Here is a 27,369-nt window from a genome sequence, read left to right on the forward strand (position 1 = left end):
AGTTTCTGGTCTCATTTTTACAATCCCACACACACAAAAAGTGCCGCGTCGTCTGATTGCCGAATTACATAATCCTAGATGAGCTCCCCCACCCCACCCCCGCTCTCCCTTCCCCGCCTGCTTTCTTAAATCCTCTCTGTATTTTTTTGAGAGAGCAGCAGAGATGAGAGAAACTAATCCAGTAGCAGCAGCAGCAGCTGCAGATCAGGATGATGATAAGGAGCTGGCGAGGCTTCACTGCACCCTGGGACTCATCAGCCAGCAACGCTGGGGAGGGTGGATGTTTGGCTTTTCTACAGAAGGGCTTTCCAAAATCCTCTGGCCCCAACCCCAGGCTATGCTCAAGGGGCTTAGCTCTGGGACCGCTTCTGTTCCTCCGAGCAAAGAGGCCGTACGTTAAAAAGCCCCAAGCAGAGGGTGATGGAATCATCGAAGGGGCACCCCGAGGTCATCCAGCCCAGCCCGCCCCCTGCAAGGCAGGAATATGCAGCTGTCCCATATGGCGATCCAACCTACGCCATGCTGTCACCAGCTGAGCTACCCCAGGCTCCTTTTGCTCCAGGCAGCATGACATTCATTGGGCAAACAAATTCGCCGCGAGCGCATTCGACCGCATACCTGACCTCGAAAAACGCTGCTTGTTTAGGCTCACCCTGTGAGGCCTGTTTAAGGTTCAGGAGTTGCCCCTGACAATGACATTTACACACAGGAAGGCGCGTGTGTGCGTGCGTTGTTAGGTCTCTTTTTATTGTCGTATTCTTACTAAACAGCTTTCTAAGCTCTGCCACATTTTCTTTGGAAAATACAGAAGACAGACAGACAGACATGCTTTGCCCCTCCCCTTCCACCTTCCTGCTCCTCGTTGGGCCCTGAAATTGCCAAAAACGCGTGCCACCCCCCCCATCCCCAAACCATCAATATGTCCAGTGCAAAATACCGCCAACCTGGGCTGAAAATGTGACTCTGTTGGGAGTTTTTAAAAAAGGAGATTATGTTGTCCCCATGCCCTCCGATTTAGCTCCCCAGGACGCCTCTCCTTTTCCTCTGATTCAGACAGCGACAAGGGATTCCTCTGCTCCCAATATTGCTATTCACCCATCTCCAACCTGACGCCCTCCGTCAGTTTATGAATATACAATTTCCCACCATCCCCAGCCAGTTAGGGAAGCCTGGCCAAGTCCGATGCCATGGCGTGAAAGGGCAGCCGTCTCTATTCATGGCTGCACGCATAAAGTAGGGGGCAAGGCCCACTTTGCATGAAAACAGACCGGCGGGAAACCCAGGGCGGGCGAGAGAAAGCCCTTCTCCGAAGCACCAATTCGGGGAATGTGATGGAGGGGTACAGGTGGCTTCAATGGAAGATGAGCAAATTCATGGAGGGGGAGAAGGATGTCCAGAAAAGCAAAAAAAGGACTCACCGAATGCCTCTTTGCAAAGCTCTGGGTGGGATAGGGAATGGGGGAGATTGGGGGAGCAGGAATCAAAAACCTTGACGGTCAAACCAGGTCTCAAACAGCTTGACATCCATAGTGCAAACGTCTGGGGAGCAGAGCGAAATTTGCGGGCGGCAGCTTCTCCCTCCGTGATTTCTTAAATGAGAGGCGCAGAGGCTGCCTCACAATTTAGGAAAAAGCACCCCCACCCCCGCCAACACCGTCACATTCTCAGCCTGTGCAACCTCCAGCCTTTAAATATAGATATATAGAGATAGATCTGGATATATATTATCATTATTCATATAGAGATGTCTGTAAAATATAGCTCCGCCGTATCCTCTCTTTAAATCTTCCTCTTTCCACAATCCCACCCCCCACATTGCTGTCACTCCCAACCTCAAAAAGTGTTTAATAGGATCCAACCCCACCCCCAACCCTACTCGTTGCCCCGTTCCCTCCCCCTGGGAGGGGAAAAGCCCCGCTTGCCCCCCGCCCTGCCCTGCCCTCTCCCTAGACGAGTCGCCACTGGAGGATGCTGGTGTCGGTCCCACCGGTGGAGAGCAGCAAGCTGTCATCGTGGAGGAAGGCAATGTTGGTGACGTGGCTGCTGTGGCCGTTGTACGTGTGGCTGGGGGCCTGGAGCAAGAGAGAGGAAAGGGGTCTCAGGAGAGGGCAGGAAAAACCCCACGCACAAAGTCCGGCCGCCCCGCTTGTCAAAAGCCTTTCCGAAATCAAGATACACTATGTCCACAGCGTTCCCCTGATCCACCAAGCTAGTAACTCCGAGAACGGCAAGTGGGGCTGGGGGGGAGATTCCAAGACAATCAAATACTGCAATTAATCCAGAATGCGGCAGCTAGACTGGTGACTGGGAGAGGCCGCTGGGACCACAAAACACCGGTCCTGAGAGATCTGCATTGGCTCCCAGGACGTTTCTGAGCACAATTCAAAGTGTTGGTGCTGACCTTTAAAGCCCTAAACAGCCTCAAAGGCCCAGTATACCTGAAGGAGCGTCTCCACCCCCATCGTTCTGCCCGGACACTGAGGTCCAGCGCCGAGGGCCTTCTGGCAGTTCCCTCCCTGCAAGGTTGCAGGGAACCAGGCAGAGGGCCTTCTCGGTAGTGGCGCCCGCCCTGTGGAACGCCCTCCCACCAGATGTGAAGGAAATAAGCAGCTATCTTATCTTTAAAAGACATCTGAAGGCAGCCCTGTTCAGGGAAGTTTTTAATATTTAATGCTGTATTGTTTTTAACACTTGATTGGAAGCCGCCCAGAGTGGGTGGGGAAACTCAGCCAGATGGGCGGGGTATAAATAATAAATTATTATTATTATTATTATTATTATTATTATTATTATTATTATTATTATTATTAACATTTAAACATTTCAGTGTAACACAGTATAGTTTCTTTTTCCTCTGCAGAATATGGATAGATGTCTTTTCAAAACGAGAGCAAGAGCATCGAGTGAGACTGAGGACACTCTCATCCTATAAATGAGATCACCCAGCAAAAGCAAGCTCATACGTCTCCTGGAGTTTGCATACATACTTAAGGTACATATAGGCTTGTTTATAATTGTATTTGGGGAATGATTCACGTTCTTAGGTAGCTGCACGCTTCTCTATTTGCTGTGTGTCCCGTGATAACATTATAAAGCAGTCGTGCTCTATGTTATAAATCAACGAGTTGTTTCTTTTTGTCCTGCAACGTATTTCTTATATTAAAAAAATCGGTGTGCTGCGAGCAAATTTTTACACTGAAGGTGTGGCCCAGATAAATCTTTTTGAGAACCACTGGGCTAGGAAGGGGGGCAACCCAGACACGCAGGCACTGTGGAAACTGGGGGGGACGGGGCTGAGTGGTGGATGCCGCGAGCAACTGGGAAAGAGACGAGCCAAGAGAGGTTGGCGGAGAAGTCTCAGGACAACCCTTGCCCACTTTCAGGTTACTTAGAAGGAGAGCAGAAGGAAAGGATCGGGGCAAGACGAGAGGGTAAGAGACCCTGGGGAAGCTCACCCGCGGCTGGCAGCAAGGGTAGGAGAACAAGTGCACTTTGCCAAAGTCGTCGGCAGACGCCAGGAGCTTCCCGTCGTGGGAGCGGCAGACGGCGTTGATGTCGGTGCCGTCCGCACCCTCAGGCCAGATCCCTAACAGGGCAGAGAAAAAGTCAGCGGCGGAAATAACAGTAATAACAATACAGTTGTGCCTTGGAAGTCCCCTTCATGGATCACTGCCTTGCAGTGGCGAAGGGGCTTGAATAACTCAGAGAAGCTGTGAGCTATGCCCTGCAGGGCCACCCAAGATGGACAGGTCATAGTGGAGAGTTTTGACCAAACGTGATCCACCTGGAGCAGGAACCGGCAAGCCACTCCAGTGTCCCTGCCAAGGACACTCCATGGACAAACTCCCTGGAAAAGATCCTGATGTTGGGAAAGATGGAGGGCACAAGGAGAAGGGGACGACGGAGGACGAGATGGTGGGACCGTGTTCTCGAAGCTACCAGCATGAGTTTGACCAAACTGTGGGAGGCAGCGGAAGACAGGAGTGCCTGGCGTGCTCTGGTCCAGGGGGTCACAAAGAGTCGGACATGACTGAACGACTAAACAACAACAACCTTGGAAGTAGAACCGAATCCATTCCAGAAGTCCGTTTGACTTCCAAAACGTTCAAATCATGGCTTCCAATGGGCTGCAGGAAGCTCCTGCAGCCAATCAGAAGCCACGTCGGACGTTCGGGTTCCAAAGAACGTTCACAAACTGGAACACTCACTTCTGGGTTTGCGGCGTTCGGGAGCCTAAACATCTGAGTCGCAAGGTGTTCGACAACCAAGGTACGACTATAATAATTTTCTTATTTGTACCCCGCCCTTCTGACTGGGTTGCGCCAGCAACTCTGGGCGGCTTCCAACATATATAGAAACATAGCGAAACATAAAACATTAAAAAGCTTCCCTATACAGGGGAAAGAAGCTGTAACATCCCATCAACCCATCCTATTTTCCAGTTTTGTGCATCGTACCCTGCAATGCCCAAACGAAAACCCTCTGTTGCTCGCTGGGCCAACCACCAGCATGGCCAAAAGAACGGGCAGGAGTGGGGATGGGGCGGTCTGTAAGGGGCATTTGCCATATCCTATTCTGCCTGGTTTAGCAGTAACCAGGGGGTTGCTTGCCGATGTTTTCACAGTTTGAAAATAAAAGAAATCATTTATTAAGAATCATAGAATCATAGAATCATAGAGTTGGAAGAGACCACAAGGGCCATCGAGTCCAACCCCCTGCCAAGCAGGAAACACCATCAGAGCACTCCTGACATATGGTTGTCAAGCCTCTGCTTAAAGACCTCCAAAGAAGGAGACTCCACCACACTCCTTGGCAGCAAATTCCACTGTCGAACAACTCTTATTGTCAGGAAGTTCTTCCTAATGTTTAGGTGGAATCTTCTTTCTTGTAGTTTGGAACCATTGCTCCGTGTCCGCTTCTCTGGAGCAGCAGAAAACAACCTTTCTCCCTCCTCTATGTGACATCCTTTTATATATTCGAACATGGCTATCATATCACCCCTTAACCTCCTCTTCTCCAGGCTAAACATGCCCAGCTCCCTTAGCCGTTCCTCATAAGGCATCGTTTCCAGGCCTTTGACCATTTTGGTTGCCCTCCTCTGGACACGTTCCAGTTTGTCAGTGTCCTTCTTGAACTGTGGTGCCCAGAACTGGACACAGTACTCCAGGTGAGGTCTGACCAGAGCAGAATACAGTGGCACTATTACTTCCCTTGATCTAGATTCTATACTCCTATTGATGCAGCCCAGAATTGCATTGGCTTTTTTAGCTGCCGCGTCACACTGTTGGCTCATGTCAAGTTTGTGGTCAACCAAGACTCCTAGATCCTTTTCACATGTACTGCTCTCAAGAAGAGGAAGTGGGGGAGCCCTGACCACCACCCCGGCCAGCCAGATGGCTGGGGCATAAATAATTATTGTCGCTATTATTTCTTCCATTTGTGCTTCCGGGCGGAGCAAAGGGCATCATCCTGTCTGAGGGGGTTAACGGATGAAATGTGTGCCTCACTTTTGGGAGCCCCGCAGAGCCTTTCTGAAGGCAGCCCTGTTTAGGGAAGCTTTTAATGTTTGATGCATTACGGTATTTTAATATTTTGTTGGAAGCTGCCCAGAGTGGCTGGGGAAGCCCAGCCAGATGGGCGGGGTATAAAAAATAAATTATTATTATTATTATTATTATTATTATTATTATTATTATTATTATATTTCTTGCTCACACCACCCGCCCAGACACTCACCAAAGACCCCAAAGCCCAGGACGCAGGTGGCCGTGGCCCAGTCCATGTTGCGGACGGCCTCCGCGCTGGTGATCTGGCGGCAGGTGGAGGGGTCCCCTGTAGGGAGGGAGGAGGAGGAGGAAGGAGACACAGACAAGAAAATGTAAAGCACGTAATGCCATCAGAACCTGGGCTGTTCCTTCTGCAGAGATTGCAGATTGTGGAACCAATCTCTAAAGGAGCAGATCGTCTGCGCAAAGGTGGTGCTAAGAAAACGAACCCAAACTCTATACTCACAGTACAGGATTTCGTAATCGCCAGAATTGGTGACCAAACAGCTGCTGTCAAAGGCCCAGTCCAGGTGGGTGATGAAACTGGAGTGGCCCTAGAGCAAAGGGGAGATTTTAGATTGATTGACAGACACACACACCTGCAAGGGGAACACTTCCTGTTACACACATAACCCCGAGGCTCCTCACGGGGTCCCTGCCATGGGAGCATATTCACCCTGTGCTTTACCAGTTGCACTGGCTCCCGGTGGAGTACAGGGTCAGGTTCAAGGTGCTGGTCTTGACCTTTAAAGCCCTTTGTGGCTTAGGACCCTCGTATTGACAGGACCGCCTCTCCTGGTCTGCCCCGCAGAGGACCTTAAGGTCCATGAACAACCATAGTTTAGAGGTCCCAGGCCCTAAGGAAGTCAGACTATCCTCCACCAGGGCCAGGGCCTTCTCAGTGATGGCTCCGACCTGGTGGAATGCTTTGTCGCATGAGACCAGGGCCCTGCAGGATTTTCCTTCCTTCCGCAGGGCCTGTAAGACAGAGCTATTCTGCCTGGCTTTCAACTTGAACTTAGCCTGATCTTTTATTCCCCTTCCTTCCCTCCCCCTCCCCTTTTATAATAATAATAATAATAATAATAATAATAATAATAATAATAATAATAATAAATTATTTATACCCCGCCCATCTGGCTGGGCTTCCCCAGCCACTCTGGGCGGCTTCCAAAAAATATATTAAAATACTGTACTACATCAAACATTAAAAGCTTCCCTAAACAGGGCTGCCTTCAGATGTCTTCTAAAAGTCTGGTAGTTGTTTTTCTCTTTGACATCTGGCGGGAGGGCGTTCCACAGGGCAGGCGCCACTACTGAGAAGGCCCTCTGCCTGGTTCCCTGTAGCTTTGCTTCTCGCAGTGAGGGAACCGCCAGAAGGCCCTCGGAGCTGGACCTCAGTGTCCAGCATCTTTTATGAAGATCACCCGCTCTGGGATCCCACAGCTAATTCTCCCCTGGTCTCCTCGCTGGCCCAAGTAGGACCAATTCAGCCAGCTAGCCCTGGTGATCATCTAATTGATTTTTGATTTTTGAATTTTATTGTTATTCATGTTTTTCTACTGTATTTTCTGCTGCTTTTATAATTAACTGTTTTAAAGTGTGTTAAATTTGTTGTTAGCCGCCCTGAGCCCGGTTTTTGAAACAGGAAGGGCGGAGTATAAATAAAAAATTATTATTATTATTAATTGTTATTATTAGTGTTGTTTGATGCTCTACAACCCCTTAGAAACCACAGAATCGTGGACTTGGAAGGGATCCCCAAGGATCATCCAGTCCAACCCCCCTGCAATGCAAGATTATGCAGTTGTCCCATCAAGGGATCAAACCTGCGACATTGGCACTATCAGCTCCACGCTCTAACCAACTGAGCCCAGAGCGTTCTATTTTCATTCAAGGCAAAGGACCCTGGCACTCACGGCCACCATGTGCCCTGCTAATCTCCTCCCTGTGCCCAGGTGAGGTGGACACTCTGCACATGGCCAGAGTCTCATGTTGTACAGCATCTTCTGGGGCCAAGTCGAAAAAAAGCCCAGGAAATCAGGCTGTTGTGGACAGCCGTACCTGCCCAGAGGAGTGAAACACATTTTTTAAAAGGAATTTTTTTTATTATTATTTTTAAAAAGACATACCCGTCATTCATTTATGCATGGCTGGCTGCACCCCTATATCTGACAAAGCAGCTCCCTCTGCTGCCCACTTGCAATATTACAGTGTTTCGCTACCTTAATATGGCAGCCTTCGTCAAACTGGTGCCCTCGATATGTTTTGAGCTACAATTCCCATCAGCCCCCAAGCCAGCACCATCGCTGGGGCTGATGAGAGATGCGGTCCAAAACATAATGGAGGGCACCAGGTTGGCGAAGACCGCCTTACAAGGATGCAACCAGACGTGCCTGAAACAGAAGATGTTCTGCCCAGCCGTAAATACTTCATAGCTGAACATCAAACCCAACTGCTCAAGTGAGGACCAAAGAAATCCCGTTCAGCCATGTTGCCACAGGGACGTTTCTGCTTCTGAAACTAGATTTGGGTGTTTATTTTGCGATACGTAAGTTTTTGCCAGCTGCTTTGGAGAGTCTGGGCTATAGAAAAGTGGGGTGTAAATATTCCAACCCCTGGAGACGCAACTCTTTACCCTGTTTCAGCACTTGAGGGGTATAGTCATGCCTCGGGTTACAGACGCTTCAGGTTGCGTGTTTTCGGGATACAGACGCGCTGAAACATGGAAGTACTGGAACGGTTTACTTCCGGGTTTCGGTGCTCGCGCATGCGCAGAAGCACCGAATCACAACCCACATCTGCGCAGACACGGTGCTGTGGGTTGCGGACGTGCCTCCCGCACGGATCATGTTCGCAACCCGAGTGTCCACTGTGTATCTTTAAGGTAAAGGTAAAGGGACCCCTGACAATTAGGTCCAGTCGTGGCCGACTCTGGGGTTGCGGCGCTCAACTCGTTTTATTGGCCAAGGGAGCCGGCGTACAGCTTCCAGATCATGTGGCCAGCATGACTAAGCCACTTCTGGAGAATCAGAGCAGCGCACGGAAACGCCGTTTACCTTCCTGCCGGAGCAGTACCTATTTATCTACTTGCACTTTGACGTGCTTTCAAACTGCTAGGTTGGCAGGAGCTGGGACTGAGCAACGGGAGCTCACCCCGTCGTGGGGATTCGAACCGCCGACCTTTTGATCGGCAAGTCCTAGGCTCTGTGGTTTAACCCACAGCGCCACCCGTGTCCCTTTTTGTGTATCTTTAGCACCCGCCCTATATTGTGATTGTAAGTTATTTTTAAACATGGAGTTTTGGATGTTGTAACCTTTGGCTGAAGGGAAGTCGAGGGAGGAAGGAAGGAAGGAAGGAAGGAAGGAAGGAAGGAAGGAAGGAAGGGAATCTTTCTGGGCAGAATGCAATTCTGTCTTTGGTTGTGCCTCTACTCACCGAACACTTGCCGACGCGCCCATACTTCCTGCCACCCTCCGAAACCAGGTAGATGTAGACAAAGTTGTCGTGGGAGCCCAGGGCCAGGTATTTGCCATCTGCAAAGCACAAAAGCAATAGCCAGGGGACTGGAGGGGTGGGCAGACACTGGAAGGCAAAATGGGGGTCTCAATGCAGCTCAGAATTTTCAGTCTCCAGCGCACACTTAGAATCAGAGAGTGGTAGAGCTGGAAGGGACCCTGAGGGTCATCTAGTCCAACCCCCTGCAATGCAGCAATCTCAGCTGAAGCATCCGTGAGGGACAGCCATCCAACCTCTATTTAAAAACCTCCAAGGAACGAGAGTCCACCACCTTCCGAAGGAGTCGGTTCCAATACGCTTAGGTTTTTTTTGTAATATTTGTGCATTGCTTTCCACTGAAAAGGTCCCGGAGAATATTCTCAACCCGGAATAGTAACAATAACAATAACAATAACCATTTATTATTTATACCCCGCCCATCTGGCTGGGTTTCCCCAGCCACTGTGGGCGGCTTCCAACCAAATATTAAAAGCAATAAAGCATTAGACATTAAAAACTTCCCTAAACAGGGCTGCCTTCAGTTGTCTTTTAAAAGTAAAATAGTTGTTTATTGCCTTGACACCTGATGGGAGGGCATTCCACAGCGCAGGTGCCACTACAGAGAAGGCCCTCTGTCTGGTTCCCTGTAACTTGGCTTCTCTCAGTGAGGGAACCGCCAGAAGGCCCTCGGAGCTGGACCTCAGTGTCCGGGCAGAACAATGGGGGTGGAGACGCTCCTTCACGTATACTGGACCGAGGCCATTTGGGGCATTAAAGGTCAGCACCAACACTTTGAATTGTGCTCGGAAACGTACTGGGAGCCAATGTAGGTCTCTCAGGACCAGTGTTATGTGGTCCTGGTGGCCGCTCCCAGTCACCAGTCTAGCTACTGCATTCTGGATTAGTTGTAGTTTCCGGGTCACCTTCAAAGGTAGCCCCACATAGAGCACATTGCAGTAGTCCAAGCGGGAGATAACCAGAGCATGCACCACTCTGGCGAGACAGTCCACAGGCAGGGAGGGTCTCATCCTGCGTACCAGATGGAGCTGGTAAACAGCTGCCCTGGACACAGAATTGACCTGCACCTCCATGGACAGCTGTGAGTGCAAAATGACTCCCAGGCCGCGCACCTGGCCCTCCTCCACACCTGCCCGCCCCCTGTCCCCCAAAAACAGTACTTCTGTCTTGTCAGGATTCAACCTCAATCTGTTAGCTGCCATCCAAAAGAAAAGAAAATCGGATAAGCGTTGTTAAAAACAAATTGAACAGTGCAACAACATATCTCTGGGATTCAGTGTCCCTACAAATCCCATCGTATTCTAAGTAGGGCTGCCTCTGAAGAGGGTTTGGAAACTTCAGCTGGTGCAGAATTCAGTGGCCAGGTTGCTCAAGACGGTTTGAGCATACTACACCGATCCTGGTCTGACCGCACTGGCTACCAATTAGCTTCTGGGCCCCATTCAAAGGGCTGGTTTTGACCTATATAGCCTTAAACGGGTCAGGACCGCAATACTTCAAGGACCGCCTCTTTCCATATGAACCTACCCGGACCCTGAGATCATCTTCTGAGGCCCTCCTTCGTGTGCCGCCTCTGTGAGAGGTCTGGAGGGTGGCAACACGAGAACAGGGCCTTCTCTGCAGTGGCTCCCGGTCTGTGGAATGCTCTCCCCAGGGAAGTTCGCCTGGCGCCTTCATTATACAGCTTTCGGCACCAGGCAAAAACATTCCTTTTTAACCAGGCCTTTGAATGATTTTATTCTGTGAACCGCCCTGAGACACCCAGGTATAGGGCGGAATAAATAATAATAATAATAATAATAATAATAATAAATTTGCTGGGAATCGCAGGAGGGAGAGAGAGCAATTGCATTCAATATGCAAAAATGAATTGATAAATGGATGAAAATATAGAGTTATAATATGTTAAGATATAGAGTTAAGATAAACGAAAGAGGGTAAGGATTTGCTGATTTGATTATTTAAATGGGAATACAAAAAGGGGAGGTGTGAGGGAGCCAAGGAAACAAGCTAATGAGTTTAAAGTTACAAAAACGGATTTGTTTTTAATTCTTTTTTTACCTATTTGTTTTTTGTATTTTGTATTTTTATTCTTCCTTTTTTATGTATATTTGTATGTTCTCTTTTTTGTATCTCTTTTTTATATATGACTTTTTTATTTTTGTAAACTTATGTTTTTGTAAAACCTCAATAAATATCTTATAAAAAAAAGAGAGAGAGAGAGAGAGCAATTGCATTCATGTTCTGCTTTTGGGCTTCCCATAGGCATTCGGCTGGTCACTGGGAGACAGGACATCCTCTCCCCCCGGCCAAATAGCCGAATCTTTGGTCTGACCCAAAGCTCTTTACGCTCCTTCCGTTAAGAACAAAGGAACAAACCTAGAGGACAAGCCCTCCTATCTTAACAACGAATGCTCTGCTTGCCTTTCCCAGGTGGAAAAAACCTATTTGCAGATGTCACCATTCAACAGCAGCAGCAGCTAAATGCAAAGACAAACCAACAGATCACGGTAGGATTCTGCCGCAACCTTCCTTCCAAACCCACCTCTTGGCTCCTCCCTCCGTACCCCTCCCTTCCCCCCCATCTCCTACCTGGGGAGAAGCTGACCACAGAAATGGGCTCCCCTCCATCCGTGTGGATGGTCACCAGATCTCGGGTCTCCGTGTCCAGCACCAGCCACCTGAATTGAAGCAGAGAGGGGAGGGGAAAGTTTTCCAGGAGGTCAGAGCAGCTGAGGATGCCTGTATCAAAGCAGAGAAGAGCGCCGCAAGCTGGATTTCTGCATGTTAAAGTTTGTGGGTCGCAAATCCTTTGACCCACTGAGTCTTGCTGCAACGGCACTGCAATAAATCTGATTTATCGGCACTCCGACAAACTTCAATGGCGCCCACACGCGCGCTGCCTCTCTTCTCAGTTGTCGGATACTAGCAGAGTTCACACGCAGCATAAAATGGCTTTGTCTGTGTCTGCGTGGTGTCTTCAATAACTCAGATCGACACCAGTGCTTCTAATCTAACACTCTTTATTTAGACGCATACAAAAAACAGAAAAGAAAAACCTACAAGTTATGTATCTCCAGGCGCCAGGAGAAAATGTTTCTCTTTAGGGCTTTTGGCTGGTTAACATTCTACAGCCTTTTAAATGTGCTTTGTTTTATTACAAATTTTGTGTTCTTGTTTCGTGTTTCTAATACAGTGATACCTCTGCTTATGTACTTAATTTGTTCTGGAGGTCCGTTCTTAGCCTGAAACTGTTCTTAACCTGAAGCACCACTTTAGCTAATGGGGCCTCCCGCTGCTGCTGCGCCGCTGGAGCACAATTTCTGTTCTCATCCTGAAGCAAAGTTCTTAACCCGAGGTACTATTTCTGGGTTAGCGGAGTCTGTAACCTGAAGCGTCTGTAACCCGAGGTACCACTGTACAGTCATACCTCGGGGTTGAATATGCTTCATGTTGAGCGCGTTCGAGTTGCACTCCGTGGCAACCTGGAAGTAACGGAGCGCGATACCCTTTCAAAATGTGAATGGGGAGGGCGAGTTACTGGGTTGTTCTTGTTTTCATTTTCATTATGTATTTTGTGTTTTTATATTGTGATTTTATCCTGTGAACCACCTTTTGAGACCCGTGGGTATAAGGCGATTTGCAAATCTAATAAATAATCATAATTACCTGCCAGTTACGGTGCCCACCACTAGCACAGAGCCGCTGGGATGGAATCCAGCCGAGCGAGCTGCGTCCTGCAGGAGACAGAGAAAGGAAGTGGGATGTGTAGCACTAAGCATGGGAACCATTTTATGGGAATTGGGGACGGGGGACGGGGATCCCACAGAACTGCGTTGGCATCACCCAAGTGACCTCCCCAGGGCGCAAGCCTGGGCAGCGTGTCTGGAGGTCCTGGGTGTTACGATATTCCGTTCCACCTTAAGAGGAACAGACGTGTGGATTTGTTGTATGTCACATGTCTGTTTACATTCCAGCACAGCTTGCTGGGAACTTCCGTTGTGTGTATAGCTTTTGCTTAAGCTGTTTGCTGGGACACGAAGGGGGGAAGACATGTTTTCCCCTTTGTCCTGATGCTGAATAAAATGCCTGCAAATTACCCTTTACACAGCCTCTATCTGCCCTTCTGTTGCAAAGAGTTTTCCTCTCTGCTGGCTTGCGCGCTCAGCTTCTGAAGCTCGAGTCGCAGTTACCGTAGATTCCCGCGTATTAGGCGACTGGGCGTATAAGACGACCCCCAACTTTTGCTGTTCAGTTTTAGAGTTATAGAGTTTGAGCGGCGCCAGGGACAGAGCGCACACCCCTCCGCTGCCTCTGCCGTTGCAGCAGCAGCAGCAGCAGCCCGAGGCGAGGCGTCTGGCGGGTGAGGCGTTTGGCCACGTCCCCTTCTGTGGGGAGGGAGGAGGAGCAACAGCAGATGGGGCGCGTCTGGTCACTGGCTCCCCCTCCTCCTTCCCAATGAGTATACCCGGCGTATAAGACGACCCCCAACTTTTGGGGTGATTTTCCAGGGATAAAAAGTCGTCTTGTATGCCGGAACATACGGTACATGCTGATCCAAGGAGCGGAGATCGCCCGGATGCCGGCCGGTGGGCTGGAGCCAGCTGGGGGCCTGCCAACTGCCCCCGTTTCCTTGGATGCAACCCAAAACTGGGCTGCCCAGGGGACAAGGACCCCCCCCCCATCCTCAGCCTCACCAAAGGAAAGCAGAGCAAGACGTTTGGCACCAGCTTGGCTGCAGGAATTTCTGGAAGGAGGCGTACAAGGTTGCCATCCAACCGTCTTAGGGACGCCCCTCCAGATTTGTGTAAGGTTTCCTCCAGAGCCCTTTCTCGGACACTGAGGTCCAGCTCCGAGGACCTTCTGGCAGTTCCCTCACTGCGAGAAGCCAAGTTACAGGGAACCAGGCAGAGGGCCTTCTCTGTGGTGGCGCCCGCCCTGTGGAACACCCTCCCTTCAGATGTGAAGGAAATCAGCAGCTATCTTATCTTTACAAGACATCTGAAGGCAGCCCTGTTTAGGGAAGTTTTTAATATTTAATGCTGTATTGTTTTTAACACTCGATTGGAAGCCGCCCAGAATGGCTGGGGAAACTCAGCCAGATGGGCGGGGTATGAATAAATTATTATTATTATTATTATTTATTTCTTCTCCTGAAGATATCCCACAAGGCAACGGAGGTTTGGGGTCAGAGTTCTCCTAGAAGGGCTCCCTTCCCACGTGAGCGAGCCCCACCTGCCCCTCACATAGAACCCCACACGGAATGCCCAACCCAGTCCTCGCCTCTGCCCCCCACCCGGCACAAGAACTTACCTCAATCCCCTTGCTCCACAGGGGCTGGTGGGTGGCCACGCTCCACAGGTGAACCTGCTTGTCTTGCCCGCAGGTCAGGAACTGGTCCAAAGCAGGGTGGGTGGCCAGGCCCCAGAGTTCTTCCGTGTGTCCCTGGGGAAAAGGGAGAGAGAGGAAGACTACGGTCACCCAGGTCTCCCACTGCAAGCAAAACTATCAAGGGTCGTCCTTTGAAGGAAGGCTACAGCATTTGGGACTTTTTTCATAGTTTGGAGTAAGAGGCGAGAAGGTGCAAGTTCGTACAATTATTCACGGCATGGCAAAAGTGGATCATCAAAAGTCTCATCACTCTAGAACAGGGATGTCCAACAGGTCGGTCGCGATCTACTGGTAGATCCCTGCAAGGTTTTGGTAGCTCGTGGTCAATCTCTGGCTGCCTTTCCTTAGCGTCGCTAAACCTGACTCCTGCCCTCCATTGTTGTATGATCTCTGGAAGGGAAGATGGAGCTTTCTCTGTGCTGCTGTTTTAATCCATAGTGATCTTTTTATGAGTGACTTTACCCCCTTTTCACTTGCCTTTAAAGGTAAAGGGACCCCTGACCATTAGGTCCAGCCGTGGCCGACTCTAGGGTTGCGCCACTCATCTCACTTTACTGGCCAAGGGAGCCGGCATACAGCTTCCGGGTCATGTGGCCAGCAGGACTAAGCCGCTTCTGGAGAACCAGAGCAGTGAACAGAAACGCCGTTTACCTTCCCGCTGGAGCAGTACCTATTTATCTACTTGCACTTTGACGTGCTTTCGAACTGCTAGGTTGGCAGGAGCAGGGACTGAGCAACGGGAGCTCACCCCGTTGCGGGGATTCGAACCGCCGACCTTCTGATCGGCAAGCCAAGGCTCTGTGGTTTAACCCACAGCGCCACCTATGTCCCTTGTTTTTAACCCCCCAAAAAACGGAACCCCCCCAAAAGCTTATTTTATAACCCCCCCCAAAACAGGGCTCTTCTCCTCCCTATAAAATCTCAGCAACTTTCAGCTGAACCCCCCAAGAACATCATGCAAGCGGAATATTAGGTAAAGGTAGATCACTGCCAGTTTATAATTCTGAAAGTAGATCGCAGTCTATTGAGAGTTGGCTACCCCTGCTCTAGAACTAGTTGGTGCTTGATTTGTGCTGTTGGAGGATTCAGGGCAGGGAAAAGAAAGCCCTTTCTCACGCAGCGCATGGCTAGCTTATGGTATTAGAGGTTACCGCCCACACACACGCTTTCTGCTTGCGTGGTGGCACCTCGGCAAAACCACTTCTCACTGTTTATAAAAGAGTATTTCCCCGGAGGCAGAAGACAAGAACAGGAGTCCTAGTGGAATTCCTCAGTCAAGAGCTTCTTTATTGCTTGACTGGTTGCACAACCATTTGTTACAAATATATACAAACCATTTACATGCCTTCTATATTTTGGACTCACAGCTGTCCATGGAGGCGCAGGTTAATTCTGTGTCCAGGGCAGCTGTCTACCAGCTCCATCTGGTACGCAGGATGAGACCCTCCCTGCCCGCGGACTGTCTGGCCAGAGTCGTGCATGCTCTGGTTATCTCCCGCTTGGACTACTGCAATGCGCTCTATGAAGGTGACCCGGAAACTGCAACTAATCTAGAAGGCGGCAGCTAGACTGGGGACTGGGAGTGGCTGCCGAGACCCCATAACACCGGTCATGAAAGACCTACATTGGCTCCCAGTACGTTTCCGAGCACAATTCAAAGTGTTGGTGTTGACCTTTAAAGCCCTAAATGGCCTCGGTCCTGTATACCTGAAGGAGTGTCTCCACCCCCATCGTCCAGCCCTGACACTGAGGTCCAGCTCTGAGGGCCTTCTGGTGGTTCCCTTGCTGCGAGAAGTGCGGTTACAGGGAACCAGGCAGAGGGCCTTCTCGGTGGTGGCGCCCGCCCTGTGGAACGCGCTCCCACCAGATGTCAAGGCAATAAGCAACTATTTTACTTTTAAAAGACACCTGAAGGCGGCCCTGTTTAGGGAAGTTTTTAATGTCTGACGCTGTATTGTTTTTGATATTCTGTTGGAAGCCGCCCAGAGTGGCTGGGAAGACCCAGTCAGATGGGGGGGGGGTATAAATAATAAATTAAATTAAAAAATTAAATATATCTCTCCAGCACAGTATAACTCAGCGTGCGTATGTGTGTTTTCCTCGTGCTGAAATTGCAGCCTGCAACTTCCTCCCTTTATCCACACCTCCAGCTGACACCCATCAAGCCACGAGTGCCACTAAAGAAAATTCTGGAACTCTCTTTAAAACTTAAAGGAACTTTTATCTGTTTCTTGGGAAATGTTTTCCTATGGAACTCCCTGCCGCAGGAGGCAGCGATGGCCACCAAGAAGGATGGCTTTAAATGAAGATTAGATAAATTCACGGAGGAGGAGAGGGCTATTGATGGCTACTAGCCGCGATGAAGGCCTCCACAGTTGGAGGGAGCAACGCCAGTTGCTGGACAGCACAGCAGAGGAGACCCGCTCTCGCACTCGGGTCCGGCTTGCAGATTTCCCCTTGGGGCACCTGGTTGGCCACTGTGAGAACAGGACACTGGTTCAGAAGGGCCATTGGCCTAATCCGGCAGAGCTCTTTTAGGGTCCTTATCAGTCAGCCCAGTGGTACATCTGTGATCCCAGTCACCACACCTCTTTGAATCCAGACATAAACCTGCGCAGTAGCTGCCCTCCTCCTTACCTGTATACCTGAAGGAGCGTCTCCACCCCCATCATTCTGCCCAGACACTGAGGTCCAGCTCCAAGGGCCTTCTGGCAGTTCCCTCCCTGTGAGAAGTGAGGTTACAGGGAACCAGACAGAGGGCCTTCTCGGTGGTGGCGCCCGCCCTGTGGAACACCCTCCCCCCAGATGTGAAAGAAATAATCTTATCTTTAAAAGACATCTGAAGGCAGTCCTGTTCAGGGAAGTTTTTAATATTTAATGCTGTATTGTTTTTAACATTCGATTGGGAGCCGCCCAGAGTGGCTGGGGAAACTCAGCCAGATGGGCGGGGTATAAATAATAAATTTTTATTATTATATTATATTACCTGCACTAGGAGGGAGAAGCCAGTCGCCAAGGATCCGTGGAGCACTGAGTTGCGGGTGGTGCCCACAAAGAGCGAGTCGCCCTTTCCCTCTGCTATGGTGCGCACTGGCCCAAATCCCTCAGGTACCTGTAGGGAGAGGAAAACAGAGACCCCCCTCAGGGAAAACAGAAGATGCCCAGATAGGGCTAGCAGAGACGTCCGTCCGAAACAGTTTGCAAGTGGTGATTTGCTTTTTATTATGTGATGCTTTTATTAGCTTTTTAATTTCCTCATGTATCACATTCCAATATTTCTTAATTTCCGGACATGACCACCACATATGCTATAAGGTTCCAATCATTCTATTACACCTCCAACACTTATTATCACCCGATTTTTTTAATTTTTCCAACCTGTCTGGCGACATATACCATCTAAGATGCATCTTCATGAAATTTTCTTTCAATCGATAAGAAGCTGTAAAATTTATAATTTTTTGTCCGAAATTTAACCCGATCTTTGTATTCAGTTTCATAACCTAAATCTTGTCCCCACCTTAACATATTCTTACTTTTGATTTCTTGGTCTATTTGTATATTATTTAATAATTTACACATTTTTGTAAGTATTTTTTTGTTTGTAAGACTTCTTTATCTAACTGAATAAACAAAAAATACTTACAAATAGGTACCCGAAAAATGCAACGCTGAGGTTAAACATGAGCAAATGAGCTTATTGAATCAAAGCATTATAATTTTTTAAAAAAAGATTTCAGCTGTAGGCAGATCTGACCACTGTGAAAGCTCTCTGTTCAGAGACAATTCACTGCCAACTAGCAAGTGCTGGGGGGGGGCGGCAGGTTTAACAACAGAAGATGCCATCCTGCGCCATTTGTAAACCTCTCAAACCAGGCAGAGGACCTTCTCGGTGGTGGCGCCCACCCTGTGGAACGCCCTCCCCTCAGATGTCAAGGAAATAAACAACTATCTGACTTTTAGAAGACATCTGAAGGCAGACCTGTACAGGGAAGTTTTTAATGTTTGATCTTTTATTGTATTTCTAATATCTTGTCCTGGATCACTGCCTTGCCGTGGTGAAGGGGCTTGAATAACTCAGAGAAGCAATGAGCTATGCCCTGCAGGGCCACCCAAGACGGACAAGTCATAGCCAAGAGTTTAGACTAAACTTGATCCACCTGGAGAAGGAACTGGCAAGCCACTCCAGTACAGTGGTGCCCCGCAAGACGAACGCCTCGCAAGACGAAAAGCCCGCTAGACGAAAGGGTTTTCTGTTTCGGAGGCGCTTTGCAAAACGAATTTCCCTATGGGCTTCCTTCGCAAGACGAAAGCCCATAGGGAAATCTCCAGGACAGCGGGGAAGCGCAGCGCATCTTCCCCACTGTCCTCGGACCTCCTCCGAAGGCTGGCGGTGGGGCGGAGAGATGTCCTCCCCGCGCCAGCCTTCGGATGGCTGTCCTGAAGACTTGCGGTGGGAGGAGGGTTTTCCTTCCCACCGCCAACATTCAGAATGCTGTTCTGAATGTTGGCGGTGGGGAGGAAAAACCCTCCTCCCACCGCAAGCCCCGGGAACAGAGGAGAAGCGCTGCGCGCCTTCCCCTCTGTTCCCGGACCTGTCCTGAAGGCTTGCGGTGGGGAGAAAAGCCCTTCTCCGCACCGCCAGCCTGGCAAGCGGTCTCCATAGGAACGCATTAATTGATTTTCAATGCATTCCTATGGGAAACCGTGCTTCGCAAGACGAAAAACTCGCAAGAAGAAAAAACTTGCGGAACGAATTAATTTCGTCTTGCGAGGCACCACTGTATTTTGCCAAGAAAACTCCATGGAGAAGCTTTGAGAAGAAACTGATTGTTTCCAAGGCATGCTCTGGTTCACAGGGTCACGGAGAGTCAAACAGGACTAAGACGACTAAACAACAAAATATCCTGTTGGGAGCCACCCAGAGTGTGGCTGGGGAGGCCTGGCCAGATGCGTGGGGTATAAGTAATAAATTTGCAGCTGGCTGTTAGCTGCCAGAAGGTCAGGTGCTGAACTAGAGGACCTCTGTAACATGAACCAGCAAGGAAGGAAGTTCTTGTGCCTCTGTTCCCCCTACTGGAGTTGTGCCAATAAACTAGAAGTTCCACCTCGCAGGCGTGGCGTGTTGTTTCTGCATCAGCAACGTCTGGGCAACACGATGGCCATGTACATACGCAATAGACAATCTTTATATTGTATTATATTTATATTGTATTATATTATACAGTATTGATGTATTTTAATATTTGGTTGGAAGCCGCCCAGAGTGGCTGGGGAAGCCCAGCCAAATGGGTGGGGTATAAATAATAAATTATTATTATTATTATTATTATTATTATTATTATTATTATTATAGGATTCCTTCAAACCATAACAAGTACAAAACGAAATATTCAGTCTCAAAGTCTCTGAAAATCTTTAAATGAAGCGAGGTACCAGACAGTGAGAGATTTTACTTTCTTGGGCTCCATGATCACTGCAGATGGGGACAGCAGTCACGAAATTAAAACACGCCTGATCCTTGGGAGAAAGGCGATGGCAAACCTAGACAGCATCTTAAAAAGCAGAGACATCACCTTGCCAACAAAGGTCCGTATAGTTAAAGCCATGGTTTTCCCAGTAGTGATGTATGGAAGTGAGAGCTGGACCATCAAGAAGGCTGATCACCGAAGAATGGATGCTTTTGAATTCTGGTGCTGGAGGAGACTCTTGAGAGTCCCATGGACTGCAAGAAGATCAAACCTATCCATCCTTAAGGAAATCAGCCCTGAGTGCTCACTGGAAGGACAGATCCTGAAGCTGAGGCTCCAATACTTTGGCCACCTCATGAGAAGAGAAGACTCCCTGGAAAAGACCCTGATGTTGGGAAAGATGGAGGGCCCAAGGAGAAGGGGACGACAGAGGACGAGATGGTGGAACAGTGTTCTTGAAGCTACCAGCATGAGTTTGACCAAACTGCGGGAGGCAGTGGAAGACAGGAGTGCCTGGCATGCTCTGGTCCAGGGGGTCACGAAGAGGCGGACACGACTAAACAACTAAACAACAACACCAGACTTTGTACGATGGAAGACAAGCCGTGAAGCTTTGTCTACTGTTTCGTAGAATTCTTCGTCAAATATCGAATGCTGTGACTACATTATTACAGGAACACTCCACAGCATTTGATATTTTCATTTACATACATTCCTTCGAAATAAGGTGGGTTTATGAAGCAATTCTATATCCTCCCACCACGCTGAGGAAGAATTCTATGTATACATATTTAGCCATGCTTTTTATTTTTAAAAGGAAGGGATCCAATACATAAATATAATTATTAAAGCAATGCTACATTTGTCATTAATTTTAATTTTAACTACATTTGGAAAAAATAAAATAAAATCCATTTTGCTCTGGGGGGGGGAAAAAAAGAGGAAGAATTCTACAAAACAGTAGTCAATATCCGGAATCACTGTTCAGTGTTGGACGTCATATTTGCTGAATACACAAAGCTTCACAGCTTGTCTTTCATTGTACAAAGTCTGGTACCTCGCTTCATTTAAAGATTTCCAGAGACTTTGAGACTGAAGATTTCATTTTGTACTTGTTATGGTTTGAAGGAATATTATGGTGCTGGAGGAGACTCTTGAGAGTCCCATGGACTGCAAGAAGATCAAACCTATCCATTCTGAAGGAAACCAGCCCTGAGTGCTCACTGGAAGGACAGATCCTGAAGCTGAGGCTCCAATACTTTGGCCACCTCATGAGAAGAGAAGACTCCCTGGAAAAGACCCTGATGTTGGGAAAGATGGAGGGCACAAGGAGAAGGGGACGACAGAGGACGAGATGGTGGGACAGTGTTCTCAAAGCTACCAGCATGAGTTTGACCAAACTGCGGGAGGCAGTGGAAGACAGGCGTGCCTGGAGTGCTCTGGTCCAGGGGGTCACGAAGAGTCGGACACGACTAAACAACAACATTGCATATGTACATGGTCATCGTGTTGCCTAGACATTGCTGACGTTCTTTGCAACACAGGGGTTTGTTTGGTTACATGTTGTTTCTGCATAGCAGGGGGTTGGAACAGATGGCCTTTGCGGCTCCTTCCAACTCTACAGTTCTGTGATTCTATGATCCCTCGCTCCACAGCACCTTTGGCCATGTCTGGGTCCAAGCAAGGCATGAACTGCTGCTACCCTAAGGAGGCAAGACTCCACCCAGCCGGCCGCAATACCTCGTTCTCCTGCAGCTTCTGGTAATCCCGTCCCCAGAGCACGACTCTGCGGTCCCGGCCGCCTCCTGTGACAATGGTCCCATTCCGCAGCACGCACAAGCCGAAGATGCCCCCATCGTGGGCTCCTGGCACTGCGTGGCAAATCCTGTTCCCCCCTGCCAGGCAAAGGACAACGCTGTTAGATGGGACAACCTTCCCCCCTGCCCAGGACACAACCTGGAAAGGATTTCTCTTCTGCAATAGAAACCAGCTTCGCTAACAGGGCTGCAGCATCAGTTTACAAGCCTTTCCACGCTTACTTCGGTGCAAGTCCCTTTGACATCAGTGGGACTTATATTTGAGTATACCTGCCTTGTCTTGTGCTGATAATCCTCCTTCTGGAATCCTCATAGCACCTAGCCCAATGGTTGCCATTAATTTGATTTTGAATTGATTTTAGAATGAATTGATTTCAGAATATATTTCAATTAATTGATTGTGATTTTATGTAAACTGTGTTATTTTTACTGTTGTTAGCTGCTCTGAGCCCAGCTTCGGCTGGGGAGGGCGGGATATAAATAATAATAATAATAATAATAATAATAATAATAATAATAATAATAATTATTATTATTATTATTATTATTATTATTATTATTATTATTAACCTGCAAGGCCGCCAAAAGCCTTCCCCAACCTGCTGCTCCCCTCCAGCTGTTTTGTACTACAATTCCCATCAGCCCCCCAGCAAGAATGGCCATGTGGTGGCCCAGGGGCTGATGGGATATGAAGTCCACAACCTCAGGAAAGCATCTGAATAGGGAAGGGTGCCTTAGAGGCCTAAGTGCTGTCTGGAGACACAACGGAGCCTGTATGACATAAGGAGAGTCAAGTCTGGCTGGTGTGCCAGACTAGAACCTGAGAGACCAGGGTTCGAATCCCTGCTCGGCCGTGAGGCTCACTGGGTTACCTTGGGAGCCAGTCACTGCCTCTCAGCCTAATCTACCTCACAGGGTTGTTGTGGAGATAAAATGGGGAGGGGACCATGTACACCACCTTGGTGAAAAAGGGTGGAACATAAATGCAATAAATCAATAAATGCTTTTTCCATAATATTATGCTCCACTTCCCAAACTTAAGTTTCTATCAAAAAAGTGATGGCAAGAGCGGCACTCAAGGGAGGGCAAGGAAAGAAGTCCCCCCACCAGAAGAGTCATTCACCTCCCCCAATGTCTCATTCCTTTCTTTCAGAAATCTATTAGGAGAGATGATGCCCTTTTCTCCCCCTGAGCCAAATGCACTTGGCCCCTCCAGATATTGGTTTGGTGTTTTTTTCTGGCGTTGCATCCGAGTGTTGGGAATTACCATATTTTTCGCTCCATAAGATGCACCTTTTTCCTCCTAAAAAGTAAGGGGAAATGTCTGTGCGTCTTATGGACTGAATGCTTACAGATGGTGGCGGGATCCCGCTGCAGTCGTGAGCAGAGGATCCGTGGCTCCCCTTCCTTCCCTCCTCTGTGGCTCACTTTGAAGCAGCAAAGCGGGAGAGGAGTCGCTTACACGGGTGTAAGCGGCTCCTCTCCTCTCCCGCTTTCCTGCTTTAAAGCGAGCGGGCTCTCTTTCCCTCCCTCCACCGCAGCTCAGTTCGCTTTAAAGCAGCCAAGCTGGACAGGTATCTCTTCGGTGAACCTAATCTTCTCATTCCAAGAACATTATGCAAGCGGAATATTAAAAGGTAAAGGGACCCCTGACCGTTAGGTCCAGTCGTGGCCGACTCTGGGGTTGCAGCGCTCATCTCGCTTTACTGGCCGAGGGAGCCGGCGTACAGCTTCCGGGTCATGTGGCCAGCAGGACTAAGCCGCTTCTGGCGAACCAGAGCAGCGCACAGAAACGCCGTTTACCTTCCCGCCGGAGCGGTACCTATTTATCTACTTGCACTTTGACATGCTTTCGAACTGCAAGGTTGGCAGGAGCAGGGACCGAGCAACGGGAGCTCACCCCGTCACGGGGATTCAAACCGCCGACCTTCTGATCGGCAAGTCCTAGGCTCTGTGGTTTAACCCACAGCGCCACCCGCGTCCCTTTTCAAGAGCTTAATAAAATGCTAACACGGTTATGTGACTGGTCGGTACGAGATAGGGAACGAACCATGATTGAGAAAAGGCGAGTGAGGGATTCAGCAAGAGTAATATAATTATTTGTCCCTGCAGCAACTCACAAATTTAGCTGTGTAGAAACACTCAGAGCACCCAGCTAGACTGATTCAGCCCAGCCAGACAGAGCTGCTATTTAGGAGCACCTCAACGCAATCCCATCTCTCCTCGCCCCATTCCCAAACTGACCTTTCCCCCAAATGTAGAGGTTCCCCCCGGAATCTCCGGTCACAGTGTCCCCGTTCTCTGTGAAAGCCACACACAGGACATATTTGGGCTTCTCGTGTTTCTGTGGAAGAAAAACAGGTGAGCCTCAAAAACAGAGAGGAGATGGGGCAGGAAACCCACCCCAAATCCAACCTGCAGCTCCCATTTCACCCCGCTTCTAAGGAGAGCTGGCCAGCAAGACAACAGCACCTTTCCTGCCCCACCCTGGCCACAGTGATCCACGCGAGTCACCTGCAGGCTTGACTACTGTAATTTGCTCTTCGCGGGGCTGCCCTTGAAGCTGTCCCAGAAACTCCAGCGGTTGCAGAATGCCGCGGCAAGGCTCCTTACAGGGTCCTCGCTGTGGGATCACATTCATCCAGTGCTTTACCAACTGCACTGGCTCCCGGTGGAGTACAGGGTCAGGTTCAAGGTGCTGGTCTTGACCTTTAAAGCCCTTCGTGGCCTAGGACCCTCATAGCTACGGGACCGCCTCTCCCGGTATGTCCCGCAGAGGACCTTAAGGTCCATAAAAAGCAATACCCTAGAGGTCCCAGGCCCTAAAGAAGTCAGATTAGCCTCAACCAGAGCCAGGGCCTTCTCAGTGATGACCCCGGCCTGATGGAACGCTCTGTCTCATGAGACCAGAGCCCTGCAGGATCTGATTTCTTTCCTCAGGGCCTGTAAGACAGAGTTGTTCTGCCTGGCCTTTGGCTTGGAATCCACTTGATCCCCTCCCCCTCTTTCCTTTTTCCTTTCTCCTCCTGTGATGGAATTCCCATTTGCGGACTTCCCTGACTTTTTTCCGGCCCACGTAGGACCAGTCTGGAAAGTTGGCCTTGGTGAAGGCTTGAAGCTTTCATCCCCGCAAAATTTTTTGATTTGAGTTTCCATTGAAATGAGGCTGTATTTTAATGTTTTAATGTTGTATTTTAATCTTGTTTTTAAGTTGCATTTCAATCAATTTGTTTTTATATCGGGTGTTAGCCTCCCTGAGCCCGGTCTTGGCTGGGAGGGCGGGGTATAAATAAAATTTATTAATATTATTATTGAAACCTGGGCATGAAAGCTCACTGCGCAAGAAAGTGTTGAGAGTCAACCCCTTTAGCAAACAGATCCGAACTGGTTCTCCAGGACCATGTGTGCACACACACAGCAGTTGGTTCAACTGGTTTGGCTGGGTGGGGTTGGGAAAGTGCCCCCTTCCCAGTCCCAAAGAGCAAATGAAGCAGAAATCCCCATCTTGTCTGCAATTCGAGAGCTAGCGACTTGCTATGGACTGGGACCTGGGAGGGAAGAGGGTTCAAATCCTTGCTTGGCCCTGAAGCTCACTGGGTGACTTAGGGAGCCGGCCACTCCCTCTCAGCTTAACCTGCCTCGCAGGGTTATTGCTGGGATTAAATGAGGAATGGAACCATGAACGTCACCGCTCCTTGGGAGGAAAAGGCAGGGTAGACATGCAATAAAGAGGACATAGCAAATCAGCGGTGGTGGCTGGGTCCAATTGGGTCATATGTTGGTTGGTTGGCATACGTTTGTCTCCAGAGGCAATGGAGACTGAGCAGTGCATATGGAGGTCCTGGGCTGCCCAGACAACAAGACCCCCTCTTGGCCTCACAGTTAGTTATCACTGAAGCAATACAGTGGTGCCTTGGTTCTCAAACGCCAAAAACCTGGAGTAAGTGTTCCGGTTTTTGAACGTTTTTCGGAAGCTGAACATCCGATGCGGCTATTGTTTCCGGGGCGCCTGCACCAATCAGAAGCTGTGCCTTGGTTTTTGAACATTTTGGAAGTTAAACGGACTTCTGGAACGGATTAAGTTTGGCGCTTTTGTTTTTGCTATTTATTTTGCGTTTTTGTTTTTGAGGCTTTTTCAGTTAATTCGTTTTTGTGACTGTGTGGAACCCAGGTCAGCTACTGACTGATTGACTGATTGATTGTATGACTGCAGAAATGGATAAAAGCCTCCCATCCAAACAATGACTGTCATCAGTGCAGGTAACGAAAAAAAATAATTTTAATTTTTATCATCTACAATACTGTCTTATTTATTTTATAGTACAGTACATTGATTTTTGCTTTCATTTTATGGATCAATGGTCTCGTTAGGTAGTAAAATTCATGTTAAATTGCTGTTTTAGGGGTTATTTTTAAAAGTCCAGAACGGATCAGTCCGCTTTGCATTACTTTCTATGGGAAAGCGCGCCTTGGTTTTGGAACGCTTTGGTTTTGGAATGGACTTCCAGAATGGATTGTTTGAGAACCAAGGAACCACTGTATTACTGAAGCAATACGTGCGACGTGCATATTTCAAATCTTTAGAATGCTCTGTAAAACCTGTATTTTAACAGGTGTCGTTTCGCGGAGTCGCACAAGGCTTCTCCCTGGTTTTAACCCGTCTGGAGAAAGGAGGCTGACCAAGGAAACAAGGGAAACAGCTCCCTTGCCCCCACATGGCCATGCAAAGAAGGTATATATAAAGGCCAGGACTAGCTGCCTGAGAAACAGTTTCTACGCAAAAGCAATTCTGGTTCTGAACGCAGCATAAGGGGTCTCTATAGTATAGTAATAATAATAATAATAATAATTTATTATTTATACCCCGCCCATCTGGCTGGGCCTCCCCAGCCACTCTGGGTGGCTTCCATAAAAACCAAAAATACAATAAAATATCACACGTTAAAAACTTCCCTGAACAGGGCTGCCTTAAGAAGTCTTCTGAATGTCAGGTAGTTGTTTATCGCTTTGACATCTGCTGGAAGGGCGTTCCACAGGGCGGGTGCCACTACCGAGAAGGCCCTCTACCTGGTTCCCTGTAGCTTTGCTTCTTGCAATGAGGGAACCGCCAGAAGGCCCTCGGCGCTGGACCTCAGCGTCCGGGCAGAATGATGGGGGTGGAGATGCTCCTTCAGGTATACTGGACCGAGGCCGTTTAGGGCTTTAAAGGTCAGCACCAACACTTTGAATTGTGCTCGGAAACGTACTGGGAGCCAATGAAGGTCTTTCAAGACCGGTGTTATATGGTCTCGGCGGCCACTCCCAGTCACCAGTCTAGCTGCCGCATTCTGGATTAGTTGTAGTTTCCGAGTCACCTTCAAAGGTAGCCCCACATAGTGTATTTTAAAATGGGGTTTCAGAGTTTTTAGGGGGTTTTGAATGTTTTATGTAGTTTTATGTAGTTTTTATATAGTTTTATGTAGTTTTTCAATTTCATTGTCCTGCATGGGACAATGACAATAAAGATACAGTGGTGCCCCGCAAGACGAACGCCTCGCAAGACGAAAAACCCACTAGACGAAAGGGTTTTCCGTTTTGGAGGCGCTTCGCAAAACGAATTTCCCTATGGGCTTCCTTCGCAAGACGAA

At 48.8% G+C, this 27,369-nt stretch overlaps 1 protein-coding gene across 5 annotated transcripts in view; it reads right to left on the reverse strand.

Moving 5' to 3' along the window:
• Nucleotides 1–717: 717 nt before the first annotated feature.
• The window catches only part of EML2 (EMAP like 2), a 57,351-nt gene continuing 30,699 nt past the window's right edge, over nucleotides 718–27,369 (reverse strand). For all 5 annotated transcript variants that reach the window (XM_083627010.1, XM_083627012.1, XM_083627009.1 and 2 more), the window contains 11 exons: nucleotides 23,987–24,086; nucleotides 21,666–21,820; nucleotides 17,441–17,566; nucleotides 14,377–14,508; nucleotides 12,733–12,800; nucleotides 11,656–11,744; nucleotides 8,986–9,083; nucleotides 6,013–6,100; nucleotides 5,737–5,832; nucleotides 3,456–3,586; nucleotides 718–2,072 (listed from right to left, as the gene is read on the reverse strand). In XM_083627010.1, coding sequence (XP_083483136.1) covers nucleotides 1,947–2,072; nucleotides 3,456–3,586; nucleotides 5,737–5,832; nucleotides 6,013–6,100; nucleotides 8,986–9,083; nucleotides 11,656–11,744; nucleotides 12,733–12,800; nucleotides 14,377–14,508; nucleotides 17,441–17,566; nucleotides 21,666–21,820; nucleotides 23,987–24,086 — 1,209 coding nt within the window. In that variant the 3' untranslated portion in view covers nucleotides 718–1,946. The remainder of the gene's footprint in view (nucleotides 2,073–3,455; nucleotides 3,587–5,736; nucleotides 5,833–6,012; nucleotides 6,101–8,985; nucleotides 9,084–11,655; nucleotides 11,745–12,732; nucleotides 12,801–14,376; nucleotides 14,509–17,440; nucleotides 17,567–21,665; nucleotides 21,821–23,986; nucleotides 24,087–27,369) is intronic.

Source organism: Podarcis filfolensis (genome assembly GCF_964270895.1).
Source record: "Podarcis filfolensis genome assembly, chromosome: 8".
Classification (NCBI taxonomy): domain Eukaryota; kingdom Metazoa; phylum Chordata; class Lepidosauria; order Squamata; family Lacertidae; genus Podarcis; species Podarcis filfolensis.